The sequence below is a fragment of the Heterodontus francisci genome, chromosome 14 (assembly GCF_036365525.1).
Source record: "Heterodontus francisci isolate sHetFra1 chromosome 14, sHetFra1.hap1, whole genome shotgun sequence".
In the NCBI taxonomy this organism is placed as follows: Eukaryota; Metazoa; Chordata; class Chondrichthyes; order Heterodontiformes; family Heterodontidae; genus Heterodontus; species Heterodontus francisci.
The window spans coordinates 67,505,097-67,531,972 of record NC_090384.1 but is presented as its reverse complement, the minus strand read 5'-3'; the positions used below and the strand labels follow the sequence as shown (position 1 = coordinate 67,531,972).

The 26,876-nt window shown below is 44.1% G+C and overlaps 1 protein-coding gene across 2 annotated transcripts in view; it reads left to right on the top strand.

Moving 5' to 3' along the window:
• Positions 1-25,154, top strand: part of LOC137377097 (uncharacterized protein C11orf24-like) — a 79,594-nt gene extending 54,440 nt beyond the window's left edge. For both annotated transcript variants that reach the window (XM_068046393.1, XM_068046394.1), the window contains exons 3-5: positions 18,108-18,365; positions 22,255-22,377; positions 23,164-25,154. In XM_068046393.1, coding sequence (XP_067902494.1) covers positions 18,206-18,365; positions 22,255-22,377; positions 23,164-24,494 — 1,614 coding nt within the window. In that variant the 5' untranslated portion in view covers positions 18,108-18,205 and the 3' untranslated portion in view covers positions 24,495-25,154. The remainder of the gene's footprint in view (positions 1-18,107; positions 18,366-22,254; positions 22,378-23,163) is intronic.
• Positions 25,155-26,876: the final 1,722 nt, after the last annotated feature.

Genomic DNA, 26,876 nt, shown 5'->3' with positions numbered 1-26,876 from the left:
CAGCGTCCTCATAATCCTAGAAGGAATCCTGTTGACGTCTCTCCTCATCATGCCAGGCCTGGCCCCTATTGGGTGCATAGTTGTGCAGAGCAGCAAAGAAAGGAGCTGGCCTTTTCGGCCCATAGTACAGGGCATCACCCTATCGGTGCAGGCATTGGAGGTGCTCTTTCAGCATGCCAATCTCATGCTCAATTGTGGCTCATGTAGCTCAGTGGCTGGTGTTGTATCTCTCCTCTGCAGCAGTGGTGGAGTCTCTCACTGGTGTCGGGAGCCATGTCTGCAAAGGATAGCCCTTATCTCCAAGAAGCCACCCCTCCATCTGAGCCAGTTCAGTGAACAGCGGTGGCAGCCGGGACTGGCGCAAGACCCAGGTGTCATGGCAGCTGCCTGAGAAGCGGTCGCACATTCATTACAAGCATCTGCGGTGTTCACATACCAGCTTCACCTAGATTGAGACGGCTCCTTTAATGGTGATGTCTGCAGGTGGTAACCTGGCGGGAGGCCTGATGGCCACATGAGTGTAGTCTATGAACATTATAACCTGTGGTTCTCCGGCAATGGTGCCGGAACCAATGGCCCTCTGGGCCTGGCTGTGAGAGTCTGTCCTGAAGCGGACATCCTCACTGGCCCTCCGGTGTCGGGCATTGGTGACCTCCCTGATGCAGCAGTGCACTGCTGACTAGTGACCCCACAAAGGTCTCTGTTGGGCCCCTAAAAGGCTGCAGAGGTGTCAGGCTTGAGAAGCGCTGCCAGTATGAGGAACAAAGGCATGGGATGTCCACCGGAGCCCAGGAGCTGCAGGTCATTCTTCAGCAGGGCACAGAGACGTGTCACCACCCTCTCTATATGCGCAATCTCCTCTGACACTGGTGCTCTTGACATCCGATGGCATGTCATGTGGGGCCTGTAGATGCACGGCAAGTGTAATGTGAGCTCCCCTTGGGGACAGCTACTCATGACCGGGGGCCTCTACGTGGATCGCACCTGCCTGTTGATATTGCCTCCCGTGCATACGGATCCTCACGTGCAGAGGATCACACAATGTAGGATGAGCCATACCTATTTCCATGTGATAAATAAAGTTGAACCCTGCATGTATTTGAAGGTCCCTAATAGGGCAGGGATTGGTGTTGACGGGTACATCAGCTGCTTTCCTGGATCAACTATGTGGCGTGCCATGGCATTGCCCATCTTGGTCAACATTCAGAGTGGCACAGCATGACCACATCAAGATCCTACCAGCTGAATCGATTGTCCAACCATTCATAAAACCTTAATGCTCCTGCCCTTTCTGGCACCCTCCCCACACACAGAGTGCCTAGTGTGCCATTGCCCCCTCACAAACACAGAGCATACACTGTTAACGGATGGATGGCACACAGTACCTCCCTTCATGACAGCACAGCTTTCCCTAAAGTAATCCCAAACCCCCTCCTTTTCAGAATGCCGAGTTAAACCCCTGTGTATCTCACCCCACTTTCAGAATGCAGTTAGACCCCTGAATATCCCCCCCTCCCTCCTCCCTTCCAGAATCCAGAATGCAGATTTAGACCTCTGTGTATCCCCACTCCCTCCCTCCTCCTTTCCGTAATGCAGAGTGAGATCCCTGAATAACGCAATTTATCTTCGCTGGAGACAACTTCTGCCTCTGAAGACCCGCCGGCTTTTCAAATGGCGAACGGGACGGCACGTGACAGCGGGCTACATAATCAGCAAAGGTAAGTAATCATTACCAAATTTTGATTGTGTTGCCACCGCCATGCGACAGGGAGGCTGCACCAAGGTCCCACCGCTGCCAGTAGTATGCGGCGGGCCCTTCTCGATGTCGCGGGTCGAGGCGGGCCTCTCCCTGCAGTGTTTTACCGCCCCACGCGCTGCGACCCGCATTCAACTATGTGAATGATTGGAAGTTCCTGACTCTTGATGAAATCCGCAAAAACGGGCAACTGCTTTGGGGAATTTAATTTGCATTAACTCAGAGTCAGACTGAAATTTACAAGACCAGTCAATCTAGCTAGCCTCTATGGTTGGTAAAAATATAAGAAAACAATAACTTTGCATAAAAGTTGATAAAATTATTAATTTGATATGTGTGCTCTTGTCAGGCAAGCCCCCCACCTGCCAGGACTGAGGCACACATTAGTTCGCCACATGAACATTAAGACTTAAAATTGCAAGCCCCTGACTGGAAAGACATTTGCATAGTAACAGACAGCGTTGGAACAATGAGGTCCCAGTCATTGCTTCCCCAATACACTGAAGAAGTGGTCAGACCAGTTTTAGTCACATGACTAACTGGCTGTTGCAAAGGTTTGAACTGAGAATTTTAAATTGGAGAAAGCAGTGTTTGAAATCAGAAAGCTCCTGACTCCTGTTTTGAGAACATCTCTCCTGTCTGCTCTCATCTCACACCAGCTTCGGAAACCATTGAGGACACAAGAACCTCAAAGAGAGAAAAATCTCCTACATTGAACAAGGTTTAAGAAGAATACTGGGCTCCAACAAAAAGTAAGAGCTGCCTACAATCAAAGACTCTACAGCGAGCTCGAACCACAGAAACAGTAACCACAAACCCCCTTCAGAGACTGCCTCAAACCTTATATTTTTCTCTCTTTACTGTCACTATCTGCGTGTGCATGCTAGCGTGGGTATGTCATATATCCGTAGGCATTAACCGTATTAGAGTGTAAGGTTTCATAAATTTCACTTTTCTCCTTTAAACCAAAGAAAGCCTGTTTATGCTCATTTCTTTGCCTTCAAATTGGAAAGCTGTGAACGAGGATTCACAAAGAGGGAGCTCAAAACGCAGTGTGTTTAAAATTAAACCCTGTTACAATAAGACCACGTGAAGATAGTAAAAGACCCCGAGACACCTTTCTCACTTGATACATATTACTGTTGTATATTCACTTGTTCATTATTAATTTGGCAGTTGAAGCATAAAATTAGTTCTAGTGGTGCGGTATTCTGCTGCTTCTCAGAAAACACAAGCAGGATGAAATTGGTCTACATCAGCAGAGCAAAACGAGCTCATAGCAATAGGCAGTCAATTTTCACCAGGCCTAATCATCTTCCTACTGAAGTTCCAGAATGATAAGCCAAACTTATTTTGGAGACTTGTTTCTTGGTCTCAACGTCACTTTTACTTGGTTTGAAATTCAATGGCAATATTTTCGTAGTCAGTGGAAACTAAAAACTGGCACAGTGAAAAATCAGCTGCCAATTTGATACGCTGCTGGTGTAGACTAATTTCAGCCCCCTGATTCCTGCAGAGACGTAGGATAAATCCAGCAGTTAATGAAACTTGTTCATTATTCTGAACTTGTTACTGAAACCTAGTTCAATTTCAGATCCAGTGAAGATACTCTTGAGGCTGAAGGGAGTTAATACTCAACTCTGAGAATAGTCAAGAATGTTTAGAGTAAGGAGGGCAGAAAAAAAAATAACTTATGCTAGTGAGATAACTGTTAGAAGATCTGCAAAAATGGTTGGAGGACTAATAAAACCCCACTCCAATAGCAGTTCCACAATGAGCATGCCTTGCTGGACTATATTTAGTAAAACACAGAGTGAACTAATATTGCTAAGATTCAGTAAAATGTATTGATTATTTTAAAGCAGTGCAGATTGTTACCTTACAGCAATGCTATTTCTGTAGACAGGCCTCTGGATATTCACCCTGAGGAGCCTCAGGGTGCATGCTGCTCCTGTACATGGTTAAGGTGTGTAAACAGGTGCTTACTCACCCCTCAGAATGCCTCAGAGCAATAGTGCTGCTGAGGACCTGTCACCACTGAAACATGCAGCTCCTAATGGAGAGGGGCAGATGCAATTGGCCACAGAGGTCAGCAGTGCCTTATCCCCAAGAGAAGCAGGAGAAACAGGCACATCATGCCAGGAAATGGTGCAAACAGGTGAGGGGTGGCATACTTCCAGAGGATCACACCAGTGGAAGACCGAGCGATGGAGATAGCCAGGATGGCGGACAAGGAGGAAGTCGACCTTAAAATAGGAGCTCATGTTGAAAATAGTGATTACAGAAGGCAAGGTAATCATTAAGGGGGTGCAGTGCATGTCACCCCATCCAATAGCATGCCAAGCACTTGAGTTGCATTGGATAGTTTCTGCTGTCCTAGGCTAGCTTTCATGATCTCTTCTTGTATCTCACACAGGTGCAGATGTCCACCCAATGACCCACTCATCCTGTCCCTCAACTGCCCCAGAAAAACATCATGGCACCGTGGAAACTCTGTCCTACCTTACAAGTGCACCGTCCACCAACGCAGATACTCTCATCTTGGTGGATCCTGGCGCACATTTATATAGTGTGATACTGGGTGAGGAGCACGGCACTGGTGTGCAGGAGGAAGTGTAACAGCCAGAGGCAGCTGTGGGCAGTTCCTTTGGGAGGAGGGAGGACACATCCCTGCTCAGCTGGGTACAGATGTAGGGCTTCATCAATCACAAGAAAGAAGGCTCTACTTAGAACAGCAGCAGCAAATGTGTTCCCACATGTCAGAGTTCCCTGACACAGTGCAGAGTCTTGGGCAGAGGATGGAAGAGTCCATCCAGCTCTGCCACAATGGCTCAGGGCTTTAAACGTCCGCACTTGGACTGCATGCAGGAAATGTGCACTGATGTTCACAGGGTGTTTGTCATACTGTGTAGCCTGGAGAGGTCAGTGGCACAGAGATGGAGTGGATGCCAGTTGCGCCCCAGTTTGTGTCCTCCTCCAGCCATCAGATGCACACACCAAGGGCTGAGGATCTCATGGAGGAGGATGAGAATGCCACCTTTTATGAGGCACCTTTATCATCCTCGGCCTCCTTTGCTCCTCTGACAGTGGGAGCCTCTGTGCAGCAGGGCCAGGTGATGGAGGCTACCCCAGTAATGATGCAGGTGCAGCAGCCTCCGGAGATGCCCTCATGGGCACATCCACGATGAGGACAACTGCCACATACATCTCAGCCACAAGCCAAGACAAGTAGGCAGGCTGCCTCCACCTCCTCCGAGACCACAAGGGGAGCAGTGCATGGGAATGACCAGGTGCAAAGGCTACCACATTGCACGGAGCACTGAGGAGTCTCTGTGGTGTCTTCTTACTGTCTCTGTGTACTGTTTCCCTTTCATATCACTGTATAAACAGTGACACTTCAAGCCACACATCTGGAACGTCTTTTATTGTTGATATGACAAGAAAAGTGGTGTGAAGTGGTGAAGGAGATCAAGGTTTCCTACATAGTGAGAGCAAAGGCTCTGGGCAGATGTGTGTCCTTTATTTGCCAGTAAAGGTTTATATATTTCCGCCTGCGTCTTGAATGAATGTGCCAGCATAAGTACTTCAGACTGACTTTCATACCATGCCCTTCATCCTGGGTCAGAGGGACTCACTTGAAACATTCCTAAATCAAATGATTCATGGCATCTGGGCGAGACCTTTGCACCATGCCAGGCCATTCCTTGCAGCTGGGGCACTGCGGTGTTCTGCATCCTCCCACTCTGCTTCTCCTTCCTCCTCCTCCCACCTCCTCTTCCTACGAGCTACCTCATTCCAGAGCATCACCATCCTCAAGTCCCACACCTCTCTGGAGGGCGCAACAGACCACCACAATGAGCAAGACCTTTGCAGCAGTGTATTGGAGAGCACCATGCCATCCAACCGGTCCAAGCACTGGAAAAGCATCTTGAGAAGCACGATGGCCTGCTCAATGGTTGTCCTAGTGAATTGATCCTCTCTTTGCCTCAGTCTCAGGTTTTCGTAGAGGGGGAAGTAGCCATCTCTTCAAGGGATATCCCTTGTCGCCTAGGATTCTTCCATGGATTTTGTGGGGTGGAGTGAAGATCTGCGGCAGCCTGGACTCCCGGAGGATGAAGGAGATATGGCAGCTGCCAGGAAAGCGAGCGTACACATGGAGGAAGCTCTTGTGGTTGCGGCGATGGCAGCAAAACCCACTTCTCTCTGCCCCTGCGAGGCCTCATCTGTCGTGAAATTAATGTATTGTCCAGCTCTCAGAAATAGGGCATCGGTGACCTGCGAGATGCAGTGGTGTGCTGCCATTTGTGGGATGCACCAAGGTCCTCAGGTGATCCTTTAAAGGAGCCAGAAGTGAAGAAGTTAAAGACCACAGTGACTTTGACAGCTGCTGTCAGGGCATGGCGAGCAGCTTTGTGAAGTGCAACGTCTTCGGCGACAAGGGCACAGATGTCGGCGAGAGTTGCAGTCTCCTGCGGCAATGGGTCTCGGACATCTCCAGGTAGCTCCTCCCTCAGCAGTTGATCCTATTGCAGAGGGTCTGGCTTTCATGTCCTTCCTACCCCTCATCCTTCTCCTCTGCCCTCCTGATGCTGGGGCTCTGTCCTTCCAGCAGAGGGTGCTGCTTCTCACCACCACTAGGCCCAGAATCTGAGACTCATGCCCCCATTGCCAGCTGCTGTCTTTTTTGTGCTCAGCTGGTTGCCCAGTTGTCCTTGGGCGGCCTTGCCCCCTGCTCTTCTGCCCCCACGATGCCAGGAGGGCGATGACCCCCTTCACTGCCTGAGCACTGACTGCCCCCTCTCTCTACCACCTGTGCTGTGCCCAAGGCATTTGTCTCCCAGTGGCCTAGCCCCCTCAGCATCATTTAAACTTATATGGCTCCAAAGTAATTCCCTAGGGTGACCATGATTGGCTCCCCACTCTGTACCCACTTCCCTTCACCTGGTCCACACCAGACAGTGTGTGTAGCCTGTGTGCCCCCATGAAAATCTCAACTGCCCCCCCATTAACGAGCTCTTAATGAGCTCTTCAAGCACCTTAACGGGCCTTAATCGGGGATCCCCCCCCCCCCCCCCCCCCCTTGGCATTGGGAAACCGACACACTGGCTGGCGCTGGTATTTTCGGGCCCCATCCGCCTCTGTTTCTGCCCCTGACGGGGCCCAAAAATTCAGCCCATTGTGTAGGAGATGGGGGTTTGGGCAGAAGGGGACGAGAGAAAGAAAAGAAAGTGTCTCAAATTGGACAGCTGGTAGACAGGCCTCCGCACTGATTTCTTTTTGAATGAAAATGTTGAATTTTGAAAGCAAAACTTTTGAGGAAAACTTGTGTCTCTGACCTGCTGGAAGTGATGAAGGAGGGCAACATGATCTTGATCTTGCAGGAAAAATGAGCTCACAACTCCAGGGAAAGGGCTTATTCAGGTGGTGGAGTGCCCCATCTAGCAGTTCTACCATCCATGGAGAAGGAGGCCTTTTATATTGCCAGGATATTGTCAGGAAGTTGGACAGAGAATGGAGGAGTCCATCTGTGACATGTTCTCTGCTATGGCTCAGGAATATGAATGCATGAGCTCATCCATTGAGAGAGTGGCCAACACGCTGAGTGGATGCAGGAGGAGCGCACAGGCAAGCACAAAATGCATGCCACGTTCTGTAGCATTGACCCGTCAGTGGCACTGATGACACAAAGATGAACGGAGTGGATGCCAGCTGCGCCCCCACTGGTGGTTCCCTCTGATGTCCAAGCACCCTCTGAAAGGGCTGAGGTAGGTAGCAAGGAGGTGGAGGGGGCCACCCCTCACGGAGCACCGTCATCATCTGTCGCCCCCTTGGTCCCTTCAACTGATGTACCCCCATCAATGCAGGAAGGCCCTACGGCCATGCCTGTCTCTACACTGGCACTGTGACGACAAAGGCAACTGCCATGGCATCTCAGCCGCATCCATACACACGAGCAGCCTGTCTCCACCTCGTTCGCAGCCAGTAGCGGTGGGTGCTGCGTCAGTAGTTTCACTTTCTGGCTTACTTGGGTGGCCTTTATTATGGTTGTGATCAGTTAAAATGACTCAGTGTAATTAAAACGGTTAATGATTGGGCCCCGACTTGTGAGATTCTAATGCTTGATGGTTTTAAGGCACACAAATGAAGAAGTGGGGGAAGGATGGACAAGAGTGTGTAAGGATGTTGCCTGGGCTGGAGCATTTCAGTTATGAAGAGAGACAGGAAAGGCTGGGGTTGTTTTCCTTGGAGCGGAGAAGGCTGAGGGGGGACCTGATTGAGGTATATAAAATTATGAGGGGCATTGATAGGATAGATAGGAAGAAACTTTTTCCCTTAGCGGAGAGGTCAATAACCAGGGGGCATAGACTTAAGGTAGGGGCAAGAGGTTTAGAGGGGAGTTGAGGAAAAATGTTTTCACCCAGAGGGTGATTGGAATCTGGAACACACTTTTTGAAGAGGTGGTAGAGGCAGGAACCCTCACAACATTTAAGAAGTATTTAGATGAGCACTTGAAACGCCATAGCATACAAGGCTATGGGCCAAGTGCGGGGAAGTGGGATTAATTTTGGACGGGTGCTTGATGGTCGGCGAAGGCGTGTTGGGCTGAAGGGTCTGTTTCTGTGCTGTAAAACTCTCTGACTCTAAATCCATGTTGACTCTGCCCAATCCTACCATTGTTTCTAAGTGTCAAGTTATCACATCTTTTATAATAGATTCTAGCAATTTCCCTATTACCAATGTCAGGCTAACAGGTCTATGGTTCCCTGTTTTCTCCCATTGTCCTTTTTTAAATAGTGGGATTACATTTGCTACCTTCTAATCCTCAGGAACTGCTCCAGAATCTGTAGAATTTTGGAAGATGACCACCAACACATCCATTATCTCTGCAGCCACCTCTTTCAAGGTGTGCCGACATGACCAGCAAGGAGTGATGTGGCCCTCCATCAGGTGACACAATTCTGCCACCATTTGCTTTTATCGGCGCATCTTTTCGTGACACTGATACTCTGAGATTCAAGAAGCTCATTTGTTGTCAGTATACCCTGTGTGGAGTGTATCACCTTTGTTCTCTCCTTGCCCCTCGCTTCTGTGTGCCTCAGGAACAATGGGCTGTATTTGCTGTGGGAGTGGGTGCTCCTCATCACGGCTCATTTCCAACTTTGAGTAGCTCATCCCCATATCCTTGGATGGCCTTCCTTGCCTCCAGAAGCACTATCAGCATTGGCAGGTCTCCCCCTACTGTGCCCCACCAACCTCTGTAGTGTCACTCCGTCCCCCAGTCAGTCCATTGTCTCCAGACCTAACTCTATGTGACTTTTGCACACTCAGTGGCCACTGTGTGCCACTCTATGAGCAGTTCTTTGTGCCTGCCCCCTTTTATACATTGAGTATTAAATGGACCCATTTCCACAACTGGTGCCCCACTGCGATGCCGCCTACTACTCAGGGACAGCTCTTCATGGTCCCCATGCCTCCAGACCAAAATCACTTCCTGCCCTTAAACGAGCTGTTAAGTGACTCATTTACATGTTGAATTTATCAACTGCCATGTTCAGGCAAGTTATTGGTACGCAGGTTCCCCTGGCTGTTCCAAAATTGCTGGGAGGCTGGACCGCATCAGAAAACCAGCTTGCCACTCGGGATCCGAAATTGTGACCTGTGCTGCCTTCTATCCTGCCTCCTCAGCCAAACAAAAATTCAGCCCTCTATCTCTTTCGTCATGCAGGAAGTTCTAGCTTTGTTTGCCCTACCTCTCCCTTTCGTAGAAATATCCCTCAACTGTACCTGAACCATCTCTTCTTTAAAGACAGCATATTGTTCAATTACAGTTTTGCCTGCCTTTCTTTGATTCCAGTTTTTGTGGGCCAGATCCGTTCTCACCCCATGGAAACTAGCCGTCCCTGAATTAATTATTTTTACTCTGGATTACTCCTTGTTCTTTTTCATAGGTAACCTAAACCTTATTTACTATAATCATTGACCCTTTATGTTCCACTACTGTCAATTGATCCACTTGATCCACCTCATTCCCCAGAACCAGATCCAGTAATGCCCCCTTCCTCGTTGGGTTGGAAACATACTGATCTAGTGACTTCTCCTGAACACACTTCAGAAACTCTTCCCCCCTCTCTGTCCTTTATACTGTTACTATACCAGTCTATACTAGAATAATTAAAGTCCCCCATTTTAACTACTCCACAGTTTTTGCACCTCTCTGTAATTTCCTTGCAAATTTGTTCATCAATTTTGCACTCGTTGGCAGCCTGTAGAATAATATACCCAGTAGTGCAGTGATACCTTAGTTTCTAAGCTTTAATCAATTAGATTCTGTCCTTGATCCTTGTAGGATATCCTGTCTCCTCAGCACTTTAATATTCTCCCTAATCAATACTGCCACCCCTCCTCTTTTCTTTCCTTCTCTATCTTTCCTTAACACGTTGTATCAAAGAATATTTACTAACTAGTCCTGCCCTTTTTTGAGCCAGGACTCTGTTTTTTAAAAAAAAATCTGGAATTGAAAGCTAGTCTCAGTAATGGGGCCATGAAACTATCATTGATTGTTGTAAAAACCCATCTCATTCACTAATGTCTTTTAGGGAAGCAAATCTGCCATCCTTACCTAGTCTGACCTACATGTGACTCCAGACCCACAGCAATGTGGTTGTCTCTTAACAGCCCTCTGAAATAGCCTGGCAAGCCACTCAGTTGTCAAGGGCAGTTGGGGATGGACAACAAATGCGGGCCTTTCCAGTGATGCCCACATCCTATGAAAGAATTTTTTTTAAATTCACCTTAAAATCTGTTTATGAGCACTTAGCCTATATTTGACTTCAGGATGTATGTACTCAAAACAATGAGAATGTGATATTAAAAGTAAAGCCAGATGCGCACAACTCCCCTTAGCACTAGACTGATGCAGTGTTCTTTACATGGGATAATGCACCTATCCTTGCAAAACTGTGTATCCCTCCGAAATGCTCTCTCACATATTCTGATAAACAACTAATAAGTATTTTATTAATAATTATTAATAATCAGGTGGCAGGACCGTATCTCCAACACAGGAGTCCTCGAGGCGGCCAACATCCCCAGCATATACACCCTACTAAGCCAGCGGCACCTGAGATGGCTTGGCCATGTGAGCTGCTTGGAAGATGTCAGGATAAATTTGCTGCCAAGATTAGTTATGGGTTGATTAAAATCTAAATAGGGTGCGGTGCTCAGGGTTTTGATTTCCTTTTGGTTCTGTACTAATTGTCTATTTTTCTCTATTTCTCTTTCATTCATTTGATTATGTTCTTTCTGGATGTATCTGAATGCAGGCCTGTTGTACACACTTTGGTATCCAAAAACTATTGAGTTTAACTAACCAAGAAATAGTTGCTGCTTGGCTTCCTATCTATCATAATTTTTTGTTAAAATTCATTATTTGGATGGGGCATCATTGATGAGGTTGGCATATATTGCCTATCCCTAGTTGACCTAGGGCTGCATTCCTGAAACACAGTGGCTTGCAAGGCCACTTCAGAGGGCAGTTAATAGTCACCCACAGTCACATATGGGCAAGACCCGGGTAGGTTTCCTTCCCCAGCCGTGTCAGCATAGCTTAGTTGGTTACACTTTCGGCAATGAGAAGGTTGTGGGTTCAAGTCCCACTCCATGACCTGAGCACAAAAATCAAGGTTGACACTCCAGTGCAGTACTGAGGGAGTGCTGCACAGTCAGACTGCCGTCAGATGAGATGTTAAACCGAGGCCTCGTCTGCCCTCTACGTGGCATAAGAGATACCATGACATTATTCTAAGAAGAAAAAGAGAGTTCTCCTTGATGTCCAGGCCAATATTAATTCCTCAATCAACATCACACAAACAGATTATCTGGTCATTATCACACTGCTGTTTGTGGGAGTTTGCTGTGTGCAAATTTTCTGCTGTGTTTCCTACATTACAACAGCAGCTACAATTCAAAAAGTACTTAATTGGCTGGAAAGGGCTTTGGGATGTCTGGTGGTCATGAAAGGTGCTATATAAATGCAAGTCTGTCTTTCTTTAAAGGAAATTAGTGGTTGACAATATGACAGCTTCATGGTCACTTTTACAGAAACCAACTTTTTATTTCCAGATTTTTAAAACAGAATAAAAATTCTCAAACTGCCATGGTGGAATTTGAATTCATGTTCTCTGGATTACTAGTTCAGTAACATAACCACAATACTGTATCCAGACCAAAGATATTGCCTCCAGAGCAATGAGATAATGTCTGCAGATTAACATTTCCAGTTTGAACTATAGTGCTACTGTCTATGAGTCCGGAAGTATCTCTTACCACCATTCTGATCCAATAAATTGTATAAATGCACTTTATAATGTTTGATCTATAAAGTAGTGATCTTGAGTTTTGTGGTTGCTTGAAACTCAAACCCTGTGTACTACCTCGTTTAAGAGGTTATGTCAGTCTTCAATCAGCTTGTCTCAGTAGACTGCTTCAAAGAAATGGCTGTTTTTCCCTTGCAGGAAGGCAGCGCTAATTTGGTTAACAATGGCTCTTATTTCATGCCATGGTGACCGTTCTGGTATAGATCATATGTTGGACTTGCAGTTCACCAGCTGAAGCTGTGCATATAGAGCCACCAGCCATGATGAGGATGTGGAGGAGGTGAAATCATGAAGAATATTATTTCTTATATGATAACTAGACTCTAAAGTTTTAATCATATCATGTAACTAAGGCATAAATTGACAGTAGCATTTTATCTATGTTAGGCTGCTAATGATATCCTGATGACACCAAACTCCCCTGACAAATGCTGTGCTATCCCTAGCAGCTGCTTTCCCAGTTAATTATAATGATGGACGATGCTGATGACAAATGAAGTGAAACCTGTTGTGATGGTTTTTATCACATTGGTTTGTTCAGTATTTTCCTTCCATCATCAACAACAACTTTAATTTATATAGCATCTTTAACGTAGTAAAATACGCCAAGGTGCGTCAAAGAAGCATTATCAAACACTGAGCCACATGAGATATTTGGACAGGTGAACAAAGGCTTAGTTAAAAAGGTAGGTTTTAAGGAGCATCTAAAAGGAGGAGAGAGGCTGAGAGGTTTAGGGAGTGCATTCCAGACCTTAGGTCAATGAATACATGGGTTATGGGAGAATGGGACTTGGTATGAGTTAGCATACTGGAAGCAACGTTTTGGATGAGCTCAAGTTCATGGAAGATGAGAGGCCAGCAGAAGAGAATTGGAATAGCCAAGCCAAGTAGCAACGGAATAGATGAATACTTCAGCTGGAGAGAAGCTGAGGTCTGGGTGAAGAAGGCCATAGTTCCAAAGATGGAAGTAGGCAGTCTTGGTGATGAGAAGATATTTAGTTATACAGCACTGAAACAGGCCCTTCGGCCCACCGAGTCTGTGCCGACCATCAGCCACCTATTTATACTAATCCTACACTAATTCCATATTCCTCCCACATCCCCACCTGTCCCTATATTTCCCTACCACCTACCTACACTAGGGGCAATTTATAATGGCCAATTAACCTATCAACCTGCAAGTCTTTGGCATGTGGGAGGAAACCGGAGCACCCGGAGGAAACCCACGCAGACACAGGGAGAACTTGCAAACTCCACACAGGCAGCACCCAGAATTGAACCCGGGTCGCTGGAGCTGTGAGGCTGCGGTGCTAACCACTGCGCTACTGTGCCGCCCATATCTGGTCGGAAATTCTGCTCAGGGTCAAATAGGATGTCAAGGTTGCAAATGGTCTAGATCAGCCTCAGACACTGGTCAGCGAGAGCGCTGGAGTTAATGGTTAGAGAACAGAGTTTATGGCAGGGGCTGAAGATAATAGCCTCGGTCTTCCCGGTGTTTAATTAAAGGAAATTTCTGCTCGTCCATGACTGGATGTTGGACAAGCAGTGTGACATATCATTTATGCCAAACACAGAATTTTGCATTATTTTGCTTTGGAAGAATATTCACCACTTATAAGAGGGAGAATAAACAATTGTTTTCTGTGTGGACAAATGCTTAAAGGTGAGAAATGGTGAGATCATTTGAAGTGGCACAGAAACGGGAAGCTGAGTTTAGTAAAGTTTGTGATGGGAACTGGTGCTTTCCTGCTGGGGGCACTGTTGCGTCATATACTGTTGGAAGTGTTGAAGATGAACTCTGCCGCACTGAATTTAAGTATGTTGATTGGACTCATGCAGTCACTGTATGTCTTCTTAAAAAAGTCTATAACTTAGTGCTCAAAACAGTATCAAACTCCAGATAAATCTGATCAGAAATTCTATTACAGCTTTGAACTTGGTTCTTGTTCCTCAATCCTTTCCCCTATGTTGTATGCTATTACCCTGCTAGAATAGGCAGGTTCCTGCATATTCTGTCCTCTTAACCAGCTGCTGGAAGGTGTGCCAAAAGGCTTGAGGTGACTCACCGGTTGACTAAATTTTATTTACTTCATACTTTATAAGGAAGTATTAAAGCTTCACTCCATGTTCCTGTTCAACAACATTGCCAAGACTGGCAAAACTAGTCTGAGATTATTGGTGTACACTGTGACACAATCCATTGCATGAAGGGTTTTGCTCTGCTACACATTCATAGTATTTCTTTTATTTAATGTACAAAGAAATTAAATTTATATTTGTGCAAATGTATTCCAGAGAAGACAAATTCAGGCCACTTTAATTTAGATCTTAGAACTTTGAGTCATCTTTGGCCAAGTATGTGTCTTACAGAAATGCAGCCCAAATGTTGTATAAAGCAGTCAGTTATATCGCATAAAGCAACCAGCATGGTCCATAGAGAGCTCAATTTCAAGGTCATTTTAACTTCCAGAAGAGTTCTGGATACTAGAAGAATTGGATTAGTGTAGCGCCTGACTCATCCTCCACTAAGGCTCCTCATTCTCAGCATTTTGAGACAGGCAAGTGGAGAGTATTCCATCACACTCCTGACTTGTGCCTTGTAGATGGTGGACAAGCACTGGGGAGTCAGGAGGTGAGTTACTTGCCGCAGAACTCCCAGCCTCTGATCTGCTCTTGTAGCCACAGTATTTATGTGGCTGGTCCAGTTCAGTTTCTGGTCAATGGTAACCTCCAGGCTGTTGATAGTGGGGGATTCAGCGATGGTAATGCCATTGAACGTTAAGGGGAGATGGTTAGATTCTCTGTTGTTTGATTGGTCATTGCCTGGCACTTGTGTGGCACGAATGTTACTTGCTACTTATCAGCCCAAGCCTGGATGTTGTCCAGGTCTTGCTGCATCTGGACATGGGCTGCTTCATTATCTAAGGAGTAGTGAATGGTGCTGAACATTGTGCAATCATCAGTGAACATCCCCACTTCTGACCTTATGAAGGAAGGTGATTGATGAAGCACCTTGTCTACCTGTCCAGCCACCTGCAGGGATCTGTGGACATGCACTCCAAGGTCCCTCTGTTCCTCTGTACATCTCAGTATCCTACCACTTATTATGTATTCCCTCTCCCTTCTCTAGATTGAACTCCATTTGCCACTGTTCCACCCACCTGACAAGTCCATTGATATATTTCTGCAGTCTACAGCTTTCTTCTTCACTGTCAGCCACAAGGCCAATTTTTGTATAATCTGCAAGCTTCTTAATTATATCCCCTACATTCAAGTCTAAATCATCGATATAAACTACAAAAGGCAAGGGATCTAGTACTAAGCCCTGCGGAACGTCACTGGAAACAGCCTTACAGTCACAAAAACACCCTTCGACAATTACCATTTGCTTTCTGCCTTTGAGGCAGTTTTGGATCCAACTTGCCTTGGATCCCATTGGCTCTTACTTTTGTAACTAGTGTGCCATGTGGGACCTTATCAAAAGCCTTGCTAAAATCCATGTAGACTACATCAAATGCAATACCCTCATCAACTCTCCTTGTTATCTCCTCAAAAAATTCAATCATGTTAGTTAGACAAGACCTTCCCTTAACAAATTCATGCTGACTATCTTTGATTAATCTGTATCATTTTAAATGAAGATTTATCCTGTTCCTCAGAATTATTTCCAATAATTTTCCATCTTTCTGAAATTCCCAAGTCTTTCTTCAGTGAACAAGGGAAAATATTACAGACCTGAACTGTTTTAAGTCTTCACCCTGAGGAAAAGCAAGTTTAACAGAGGACTCTTTTAAAATCATCAGACCTAACACGTTATCTTTATAATCTCTATCTTTTCTTGTGTATGTGTGTCTCTGTAGGAGTGTGAGAGTGGGTGTTGCGTATATTTCGGATGATCACAGAATCAGAATTGTTACAGTGCAGAAGTGGCCATTCGGCCCATCGTGTCCATACCAGCTCTCCAAAAGAGCAATTCACTCAGTTCCATTCCCCCGCCTTCTCCCCCATAACCCTGCACATTCTTCCTTTTCATATAACAGTCTAATTCCCTTCTGAATGCTTCGGTTGAACCTGCATCCACCATACACTCAGGCAGCTTATTCCAGACCTTAACCACTCACTGCGTGAAAAAGTTTTTCCTCAAGTCATTTTTGCTTCTCTTACCCAATACTTTAAATCTGTGCCCTCTTGTTCTCGATCCTTTCACGAGTGGGCACAGTTTCTCTCTATCCACTCTATCCAGACCCCTCGTGATTTTGAAAACCTGTATCAAATCACCTCTCAGCCTTCTCTTCAAGGAAAACGGTCCTAACTTCTCCAATCTATCTTCATAACTAAAGTTCCTCATCCCTGGAACCATTCTCGTGAATCTTTTTTGTTCTCTCTCCAATGCCTTCACGTCTTTCCTAAAGTGCGGCGCCCAGAACTGGATGCAGTACTCCAGCTCAAGTCGAACTAGTGTCTTATACAAGTTCAATATAACTTCCTTGTTCTTGTACTCTATGCCCCCATTAATAAAGCCCAGGATACTGTATGCTTTATTAACCATGTTCTCAATCTGTCCTGCCACCTTCAATGACTTATGCACATATACACCTAGCTGTGCTCCTGCATCCCCTTTAGAATTATACCTTTTATTTTATATTGTCTCTCCATGTTCTTCCTACCAAAATGAATCACTTCACATTTCTCTGCATTAAACTTTATCTGCCATTTGTCTGCCCATTCTACCAATTTGTCTATGTCCTTTTGCTGTTGTACACTATCCTCCTCACAGTTCACATTGCTTCCGAGTTTTGTATCTTCTGCAAACTTTGAAATAATACTTAATAAAATTTTGTATAATAAACATTTATCTTTTTAAATTTAAAAAAAAAACTGCCATTTGGCTGTTCTTGACAATTAAAGCACTTGAGTGAGAAAAAACACCCCCTTTTTTCAAAAAAACACTGTATTCAGTCAGTTGAGAAGTGAAAAAGAAAAAGCATCCCTATCATCTCTCACCTGTCCATAACAATTTATCTTGTTTAAATATTGTGAACATGGTGAACTAAGAGGCCCGCCACTCCAGAGATAGCTTTTTTTTGCACGAAATAAATTCACTTCTATTTTTCAGACCTAATTGCACTCAGCGGACATTTACACTACAACTTGAACATGGCTGCCAAGCAGTTTCCTCTTCACAGTAACAACACAAATTCTATTATAAATCCAGACTCAAGGCCCGAGTGGAGAGAAGCTTGTGAGACTGTGGAGGTGGGGTTTGACACTGATACAGTATCAAACTGGGTTTTTAAAATGCTCAAGAAGATTCAGAGAACCTATGAGGCACTTATTAAACTTACCTGAAATTAATGTAAAAGCTTGCACAGTGAGAAGGAGCACTGCTGCCCATGTTGTCTAAGGATTAAAGGGTTTCTGCAGATCCTCTGCTGATGTTATAGTGGACGATTGGGAGGACTCTCAAGAAATTTAGCCCCGAAAACTTTACCTGCTGTTTCGGTAGCCGTAGTACAAATGCAGCATCTATCCATGTGTTCTACTGCTTTTAACAGCAGATGAAGGCAGCATGGTTTCTGGAAGAGTAAATGGAAAGCAAGTGCGGTGACTGACACACTGGAACCCCAGTGTATGGAGCCACGCAATCAGGGGCACAGGTGTTTCCTTGGCCAGCCGTCCGTTTCATTCTTTATCATTTGATAACAGGTGTGATATTCTGGTTAAAATGGATTCTTTAACTCTCATCTAAGACAAAAGTAAGTTGGTGCTATGAGGCGCTTCATTTGAAAGCAGCCCAGGCGATAACTGGAAAACATTCCCTGTTGGGAATAACCAAAATCAAATATTCATCAATGCTGAGATTTGAACTTGGCTCCACAGCCTGAGATTCGCATAAGGATTGTCAGGCCTCCTGATGACAGTTTACTTTAAAAAAAATTCTGTAACCTATTTTTAATATTTTTTTTCGCTTTCAGATTTGGCAAAGGGCAAACGGATTTGGATCAATCTACCTATAACTCCTTTATGCTGCACTTCTGGCCAAACACGGATTTTGTTTGGATTTTCCTCAAAAATGTGGACTCCTCTTGGTCTGTTTCTTTACATATCCATTTCCTCTTTGACTGAGAGCTCAATGTATAATTTACAAAATAATGGAATCAAAGTGCTGAAGTCTCTTCATGTCAGTGGTGCAGAAGAATGTAAACTAACTTGTGACGATGTATCAGACCAAGGTAAAGTATGTCAGTGTGCACATGTATGGGAACAAGCGAATGCTGTCAGAGGATGTTCCACCCACTGTCACCATTCTGCGAACCTGTGTATGACCTCCTGAGGACTTTTGCAGTCCCCCTAGACCTATGCTAAGCCCCCTATATTTGTGTCATCAGTGAATTTTAATGTTGATAGTTCAGATTCAAATCGGGAATAAAAATTGGCCCCTAGCGTACACCACCAATCCGAGGAACTTACATTAAGCCTAACTCTTTCTTGCCTGTCTATTAACCAACTACTTGTGCTACTGCATTTTGTTTTTTGTACTATATGCCTAATTCTTTTTAACAAACCTCTTATAAGGTACCTAACTAAACACCTCTGAAACAACAAATATACCAGATGATAATAAAACAGCTCTGATTATTTAAAACTTTTATAATCCCAAAGATGTATCTGTTTAGAACCTTTAAACTCAAATCTTTTTTTCCTAAATTATACTTGAGTATCAGAATATACTCTTCGATGAAAAAGAATGTTTGAACAGGAATAAATATTAATATATTGCAATCTAGAATAATTTAAGTAATTGGAGGTTAAAACAATTATTTTATTACAGCCTGAGAAGATGAAATATTTCTTTTGAAAATGACTGCCCTCCATCAGATTATTTAGCATGCAGAGGGAAATTAATTTAGACAGTCTGTATATACTTCCCAGTGCTTGAGACACAAGATTATAAATTCCACCCACTCCCTGCCCCGCCCAATTTCCGTAAATGTATTTTATTTTTTTCTAATTGCATAACTGATAAATAAAATGTTTACCAGCAGATCCCCTGTGGCATTGCTCACTGTGAGTTGGAGGTATGTTGTTTTATGTTATATAAGGGACAGCATAGGCTGTGTTATTGTATAAGGTCCAACATATCCTGTGTTGTGTTATATATGGTATAATATGTTACCAGTCTCACTGATTTATGGTGTTTGAATAAGTGAGATTATGGTTTTATTCCAGAGTATGATCGGCGTAATAGTGATAGATTTAGACTCTACTTCTGATTGTGCATATATATGTGAAAACTCTAAACCAACAGCTGTGATTATTATTAATTGTAGGCTTAACCATGCAGTTAATTTTATGTTATAAGTCCAGAATACAAAGGGAGATGTTGCAAGGAAGCAAGAGGTGGTCGCAGTGTTTGTGTGTTGGTATATTGAGAGGCTGTCCTGAGCTTTGGGAGTAGGAATCTTGGGATGTGGGAGCAATGGGAATGATGAACGTGGTTTTTAGATGTATTGGTAATGTACTCTAAAGACAGGGATCAGGGGTATAGGAGCAATTAGAGAAGTGCTGAAGCATATGATGGGATGATAGATTTGTGGCAGTGTATGAGAGGATTTGAAAGGGGAATTTCTGGGTGTGGGATTGTTGGGAGAGAGCCACTGATCAAAGGAATTTTCTCTGGAACAAGTTGACAGTTGGAGGTGGAGAGCAGAGGACGCGAAAGCAACGAGAAGCAACTTGATGAATGGGATCTGGACATGGTAAAGATGCTTAGGACAGGGTTTTGTCACAGTAGGGAGGACACTAGTGGCAGGGATGGATTCAGTCCGGGTGGGAGACAGTGACCAGAATTTTCCAGGCCCTTTATGGACAGGCTGGGAGACAGGAAGGCTGGCAAAATGTCGTGGGAAAGTTAGCGGCTCAGACGCCCACCGGGAGGCCATTTGAGCCATTTGTGGCCAATTAAGGGCCACTTCCTACCTCCATGGGCATTTTGTCCACATTGTGAGCTTCGGGGCCCTCCTTTATGGGCACTCCATCACTCCACGGCCCACTGAGGGGCCCCCTGGCAGCAATGGCCACCCATGCGGCAACGGTGCCACCGGCGCTCAGCAACCCCCACCCCCAGTCGCCAGAGACTGCCTGCCTGACCCCAGTGTCCTCTCAACCCCACTTCGCTGCCTTCGAGGATGCCCGCCTCATGGGAGAGAGTGTTGTTGCATTCTCACACAGAGGGCAGAGGAGTAGGTGACCTGTCCACACAAAGGCTGCACAGGTATGGGGGCTGCACTTACAGCATTAATTAAGCTTGATCTTCATGAGAAGTGTGTAAGACTGTTCAAAAAGGGGGGTCTCACTTCTCTCTAAGGTCCTGAGTATCAATCGGACAAAACAGACTTTGGATACAATTTTCACTTTATGTGGAACACCTTTATTAATTCAACAAGCAATAGTATATACTTACAACACCAGTTGCATAGTAGACACACAAACAGGAGCTCGTTTCTGGCTGGTCAGGTCTGCTGAATGACTTCTCCCGCACGACTTCCTGTGACTGACCAAGTCACACTTCCCGGCTGCAGCAATAATGTCCTTGTGAGCCTTTGCTTTACACCCTTTTCTGACCCTGGCCCCTTGACATATAAGGTAATGTTTTGAATTGGGTCATTCGATTGGGTTTCAGTGCCTTATCAATCCCACCCTGTCTATGCAAGAGCACCTGCACATACATATCCTGCAGTCAGTAGGGTACGGGGTCGTAGATGCATACCATCCATGGATGTGATATCTGCATCTTGATAAGGCATTCACACAAATTTCAGAAGGCCATTGTACACGAGCGTGGTTGTAGACAAGCTGTTTGATGTTTTAACAGCCTGAGCTATCACATCAGTGGCATATCCTGACTTACCTGTCTATGTGTGTGTGTTTGGGTGTCCTTGTTTAGTTACGCTGTCTATTTTTAAAAAGTCCAATATGAATCCCAGCAATGATGTCTTCGGTTAGAATTCCTCTCCCTTCATCCCGATGTCCTTTGCCTCCACTTTTTTACCACCCGATGAGCTCCACATGCTGGTCCACACCACAACTGGTTAAATTTTACTTATGAACAGAAATGCATGAGATATTAACAAATGTCTCACAGCATAACAAAAATACAGGAGATATACAAATGCCTTAAATGTGGCACTATCCTTTACTTACCTCCCAGCTATATCCCCAAGATTATGCGTTGCTGTGGTTCACAGGGGACCTGTAGTGAAGCAATCTTTGCCTTTTGCCAACTTGGACCCAGGCTCCTCCACGCTCCTTGACAGTGACATGAGGCTGTCTGGCAAGCCAGCCAATGCACCCAGCATCTCGATGTGCATACTCATCAGCGTACTCCTGCAGGCCACCCCATTGAGGTTCTCATCTGAGTCCTCTCTAACAGAACTGACCACAACACTTCTAGAAAAGTTACAGAGTACTTTCAGATACTTTGTAATAGCAGAAGTCTTTCAAAATTACCTTACCCACAAGTTGGGCTTTTGGCCGTTTTAAATAATGCTAGTGCTTGGCCCTTCTTGATCTTTGGTGAGTGACATGCGAATTCATTGGACCTGCGTGGTCCAAATTTGGAAAATGGGAATCACGTCAGCCGGTAGGTCTTTGTGATATCACAATAGGACCAGTTCTGTTGCTTCCGTCACTCACCCTTCTCAACATGATGCACCGTGTGGGCCAAGCCATAAGCAGTTCACAGTGCAGCATGCTCTCCCAAGAGGGAAATCAACTGTTGTTACGGATCCAAATTTTGCTTGCATCGTGTCAAGATGCATTCATTGACCTTGACTACCCACTTGAGGCCATGTGACTGCTTGTCGCACTGCTGCCAGCTCCTCGGGGCCAGACTTCAGGAATTGACCTCTCTGGCTGCCCTCTCCTAATCCCTTCAGAGGATGGTATCTAGGGCCTCCTGGCCCCTGCAGAACCTCCTCCTGTCCACCACCATTGCATCTAAACAACGGTGCAGACCAATTCTTAGCCCTTAATTTATTATAGATATATGTGTGTGGATGTGTTTATAGGATAAAAACACTGCAGATGATGCATAAGTTTTTCTTTTAACTTTTGTTGCAGATGGCTTGGAGTGTAACTGGGTGGTGATTGAAGAAAAACAAAATCTCTGTTTTTATTTGCACTGTCTTGATATCCCTATCTGTAAAGGAGTAAACGTGGAAGATGTTAAAACTTTGCAAATAGGTATGAGCAGAATCTACTTACCTTTTAAGGGCTCATTGCATAAACTGTCACTTGTTGATAACTGTTGACAATTCCCCAATAACTGTGAAAGGTGTTTTTGATTTTAAATCCAGAAATCTTTTGCCAAATGTTTTCCTTTTTCCTTTGACTGTATACAGATCACATGGAAGATGAGGCCTGCAGAGTAATTTTCATTCTTTTTTGTTTCTTCTCTAAAATTAATTATCTATTATGTTTTACTGTTCTGGCCTCTGTGGGCATGATATAATTCCCTGACTGAAAGGACAAGTAGGACTCTGCCAATACTAGTCATCAGAAGATTATCAGAGTTACTCATTCCTTTGTGGAAATAGCCTCCACTTGTTTTTTTCAATGGTGCACAGTATTGAGAATTAGGCTGGTTTAACTTTGTGAGTTGGGTAGAAGGATCTTGAACATCCAAGCAGACGACATTTTGTGTCTTCTTGTGAACCTTCGGAGTAAACATTTTAGGAATAATATATAATAAAAGCAGAAAGTGCTGGAAATACTCAGCAGGTCAGGCAGCATCTGTGGAGAGAGAAGCAGAGTTAACATTTCAGTCTGTGATCTTTCATCAGGTTAACTCTGCTTCTCTCTCCACAGATGCTGCCTGACCGGCTGAGTATTTCCAGCACTTTCTGTTTTTATTTCAGATTTCCAGCATCTGCAGTATTTTGCTTTTATTATAGGAATAATGTGTGCCTACTTGAAGGTGCAAAGCATCACTAAATTTTTTTACACCAAGTATTTTTTTCTGTTTTCTAGGACAAAGTTTACCAATCAAGATTTTTTTAAGTCATGTGCGAAGGAATAGAAGAACTAATAAAAGCATTAGAGAAATTGCTTCAGTAAATATTTCCAGATCCACATCAGAAGAAACAACTTTAGCATCACCACCGATCACCACTGCACCTGTATTGTCATCAGAACTTGTTGGTAATAGAGGATTGTCTACAACTACAGTGTCACCAGCTGTCACCCATCCAACCACAACCACAACGTCACGGAAAGTCACAACTACAACCGTAGCCCCAACTACAATGTCACGGAAAGTCACAACTACAACCGTAGCCCCAACTACAATGTCACGAAAAGTCACAACTACAACCGTAGCCCCAACTACAATGTCACGAAAAGTCACAACTACAACCGCAGCCCCAACTACAGTGTCACGAAAAGTCACAACTACAACCGCAGCCCCAACTACAGTGTCACAAGAAGTCACAAGTACAACCATGAACAAAACTACAGTAGCACCAGTAGCCACCACTACAAGAACAACTGTTAATGTCACAGTGGCAGCTTCCAGTATTTCAGATGCCACACCAGCTATAACTGCAGCAATAACAACAGCCCCTGCTACAAATAATTCAGCAATAAGTGCCACTGAACCAACTTCACTGGTACTTACATCATCAACTGAATATACCACACAACTTCCCACTACTAGTTTAGCAGAAACGACCACCATTCTTGAAAGCAATGTACCATTGTCAACTGGTCAACAAACTACGCCAGCTCCAACAACTGTTTATCAAACCATAATGGAAAATGAAACATCTATAATACCCAATAGTAATTCAACAGAATCGACAGCTTTTCCTCAATCTATCCCAAGTACTACAAAGCAAGCGGGTTCCTTGAAAACAGCAGCCCCATCTTCAAGCCCAAAATTGACCAACAAAACCCTTATGTTGACTGTGACCCCAATAATTCAGTCTACAACACAGCTAATCCAGGAATCAACAACGCTGCAGAAACAAAGATATACAACCAAAGTGAATAGTTCAACTCCTGGAACCATACCCACATCCATAATGGCTGGAAGAGCATCAAAGCCACCGGAAATAAAACCTAGAACTACACTTGCTTTCAATGATGGGAAGAATTATGTCTTTCCTTCAGTGCCTGCTGGATCTCTAATCAAATATTTAGCTGACACCAGTTCATTAATAGCTGTACTAATATTTGGGCTGCTGTTTTTCTTAGTGAGTGTTATATTATTTGCCCAGAAAGCATTTGAAAGCTATAGAAGGAAAGACTATGTACAAGTGGACTATCTAATAAATGGAATGTATGCAGACTCTGATATGTAAGAAAAAGGAAAGTGAAAAATATAGGAAACATAACACTTCTTCATTAGAGTAATGGGAGTGTTTCTTTCATCAAACTAAGCACGTTTATAGAAAGTATGGTGTGGATCTACAGCAATTTGTGCCATAAGTCAAACAGTACTATCTTATTCTGGAACTTGTGGGAGGCTTTCAGAGGATCAGTTGTCTAAGTATTCATTATGAACTTCTGAGTATTACTGTGATGAAAGCAGGGACTGTGATTCTAATTTAGACTATCCTCAGATTGATTGTACTCCTGTTTAATCTCTAAATATTTTTAGGGGCTGCCCTCCTTGGTTCTAGCTAGATTGCAACAAAAAAAGCTACTGCTTAAGCGACTGTCTCGTTTAAATAATGTCCTTTGTGTATTTTTGATTAAAAGGGAATTTTGCAATAAAATAAGTTTTGAATGAGAACAATAAGCTTCCCAGCAATACAGTGCAAAAAACAAGGCTACTGAATGGTAAGCCATAAAGTACAATTGTGATGTACCACTATGCAATTTTCTTGCCTTAAAACTTATTTTTTTAAATCCTACATTTCTGACATTTAAACCTCTTTTTGGGAGGTGCTTACGTATCATTTTGAGATTCCTGTGCATCGATTCATCATATAACAATTAAAATAGCTCCTGTGTATTAATTACTGAGATACCATTATATCCTGCTGCTGCGAATGCTCTGCTTTTCTAAACTACAGTATTACCTTAATGGAAGACCGAATGTGATGCACACAAAAGTACAAAGCTCACACAGTTTCACTTGTACTGCTTTAGTGTGTATCTTTCATACAGTATGTCTTAACAGCAACTTAGTCCAGGACAGCAAAGCCTACCAGTTAGCAGGTCAAAATTGCCACATATGGATGTTTCTTCCTCTTCCCCTCACTTGCATTATTTCTCAAGACGGAGAATTTGCAGTTAAATTGATGCATTCTAAAATCAAGACTAAATAGTGAAATTGGGCTCAGTTGTAAGGTCATTACAACAAATTACTCACTATGTGGACCCAGATTCATGATTGCAAACAGACCCAATAGAGGTATCGGTGTTTTCATTCAATTAACAGCTAAGTTTATTAACAAAGGCGATAGGAAACAGCTGTTCAGTTCTTGAATCCCAGACCACTGAAGCCCAGTTGCTGCAGTGCTGTTTCTTGATGTGAGTCTAGTTTTCTCAGAGCCAAGGGTCTCAAGACTCTTATACCATTTTTGGATCTAGCCTTGTGCCATATTAGTTTCAGCCAACCTGATTGATTCATTTACCCCTAAGCAGGGTAAAAACTTAGTTTTAGCCAACCTGATTGTTTTACCATTAAGCAAGAAATCCAAAGTCCACATCTTTAGCTAACATGGTTAACACAGCACATTTCCTTATCTTTGCTATTGTCTCTATTCATACAGGTCAGAAGATGAAAGTGCTTATCCAAGTTTCCAATCAGCCAAAGATCAGAATATTCCCTGATACAAGTTCTTGCAACAGCTTAGCATTTTCTTTCCACTGTCCCAATACATCAGAAACTGACATTGACTGAATTAATTAAAAATCATGCCTCACTTCTCGGCATTTCCTGAATCTGTAATTCCATATTGAACTACATAATCCTACACAGTAGTACCCATTTTTTGGGTACCATGAGGTCCCTTAAGGTTCCAAATAGTATCTACAGCATACGTGCGCATTTCTGACATGGTTGCTGGGTGCCATATTTGTAAAGGAGTTAGTGTGTGTACACACATAATGTCCACTAGAGGTATAGGGAGCAGGCAGATCATGACATGCTGATTTGATGCCAGTGCTGCCATTTTGGAGCTCCATGTTCCAGCCTAACCCTCTTTTAACCTCCCACATCTTAACCACATTCAATGGCATGAAGAACACTCCACCAGTGTTATTTAAAGGGAGCATTAACTACTTACAGTTTAGTTGCTGAATTATTTCTTCTGGCTGCTGCTGCTGCAATTCTGTGTTTTGGGTATTTTTTCATACTTGTTATAGGTTTCAATAATCTACAGGGAGTGGTCTGATTGGTGCTGAAGTACTTTTTTGGTGACTTAAAGGCATATGCACAATCCTGTTGCTTCCAGACATGGGTGGCCTAATACAGCTTCCTCCTGGCATTGAGCAGAATGACTGGGAGAATGAGCAGAGGCCACACACACAACAGGACAAGCTGCTAAAATAGTGAGGAGGGGGAGGGGTATAAGAGTTTTCAGCAGGAGGCTATATCTGCAGAGGGTCTTTAGGAAGCAAGTCTGTTGGAGAGTTGCATGAGTGCTGTGACACCCCTTTGCACACTGGTATTTAGAGCCATGATGGCAAGCTGACATTGCATGACAGCACTTAGAGCTTCCACTGCAGCACTC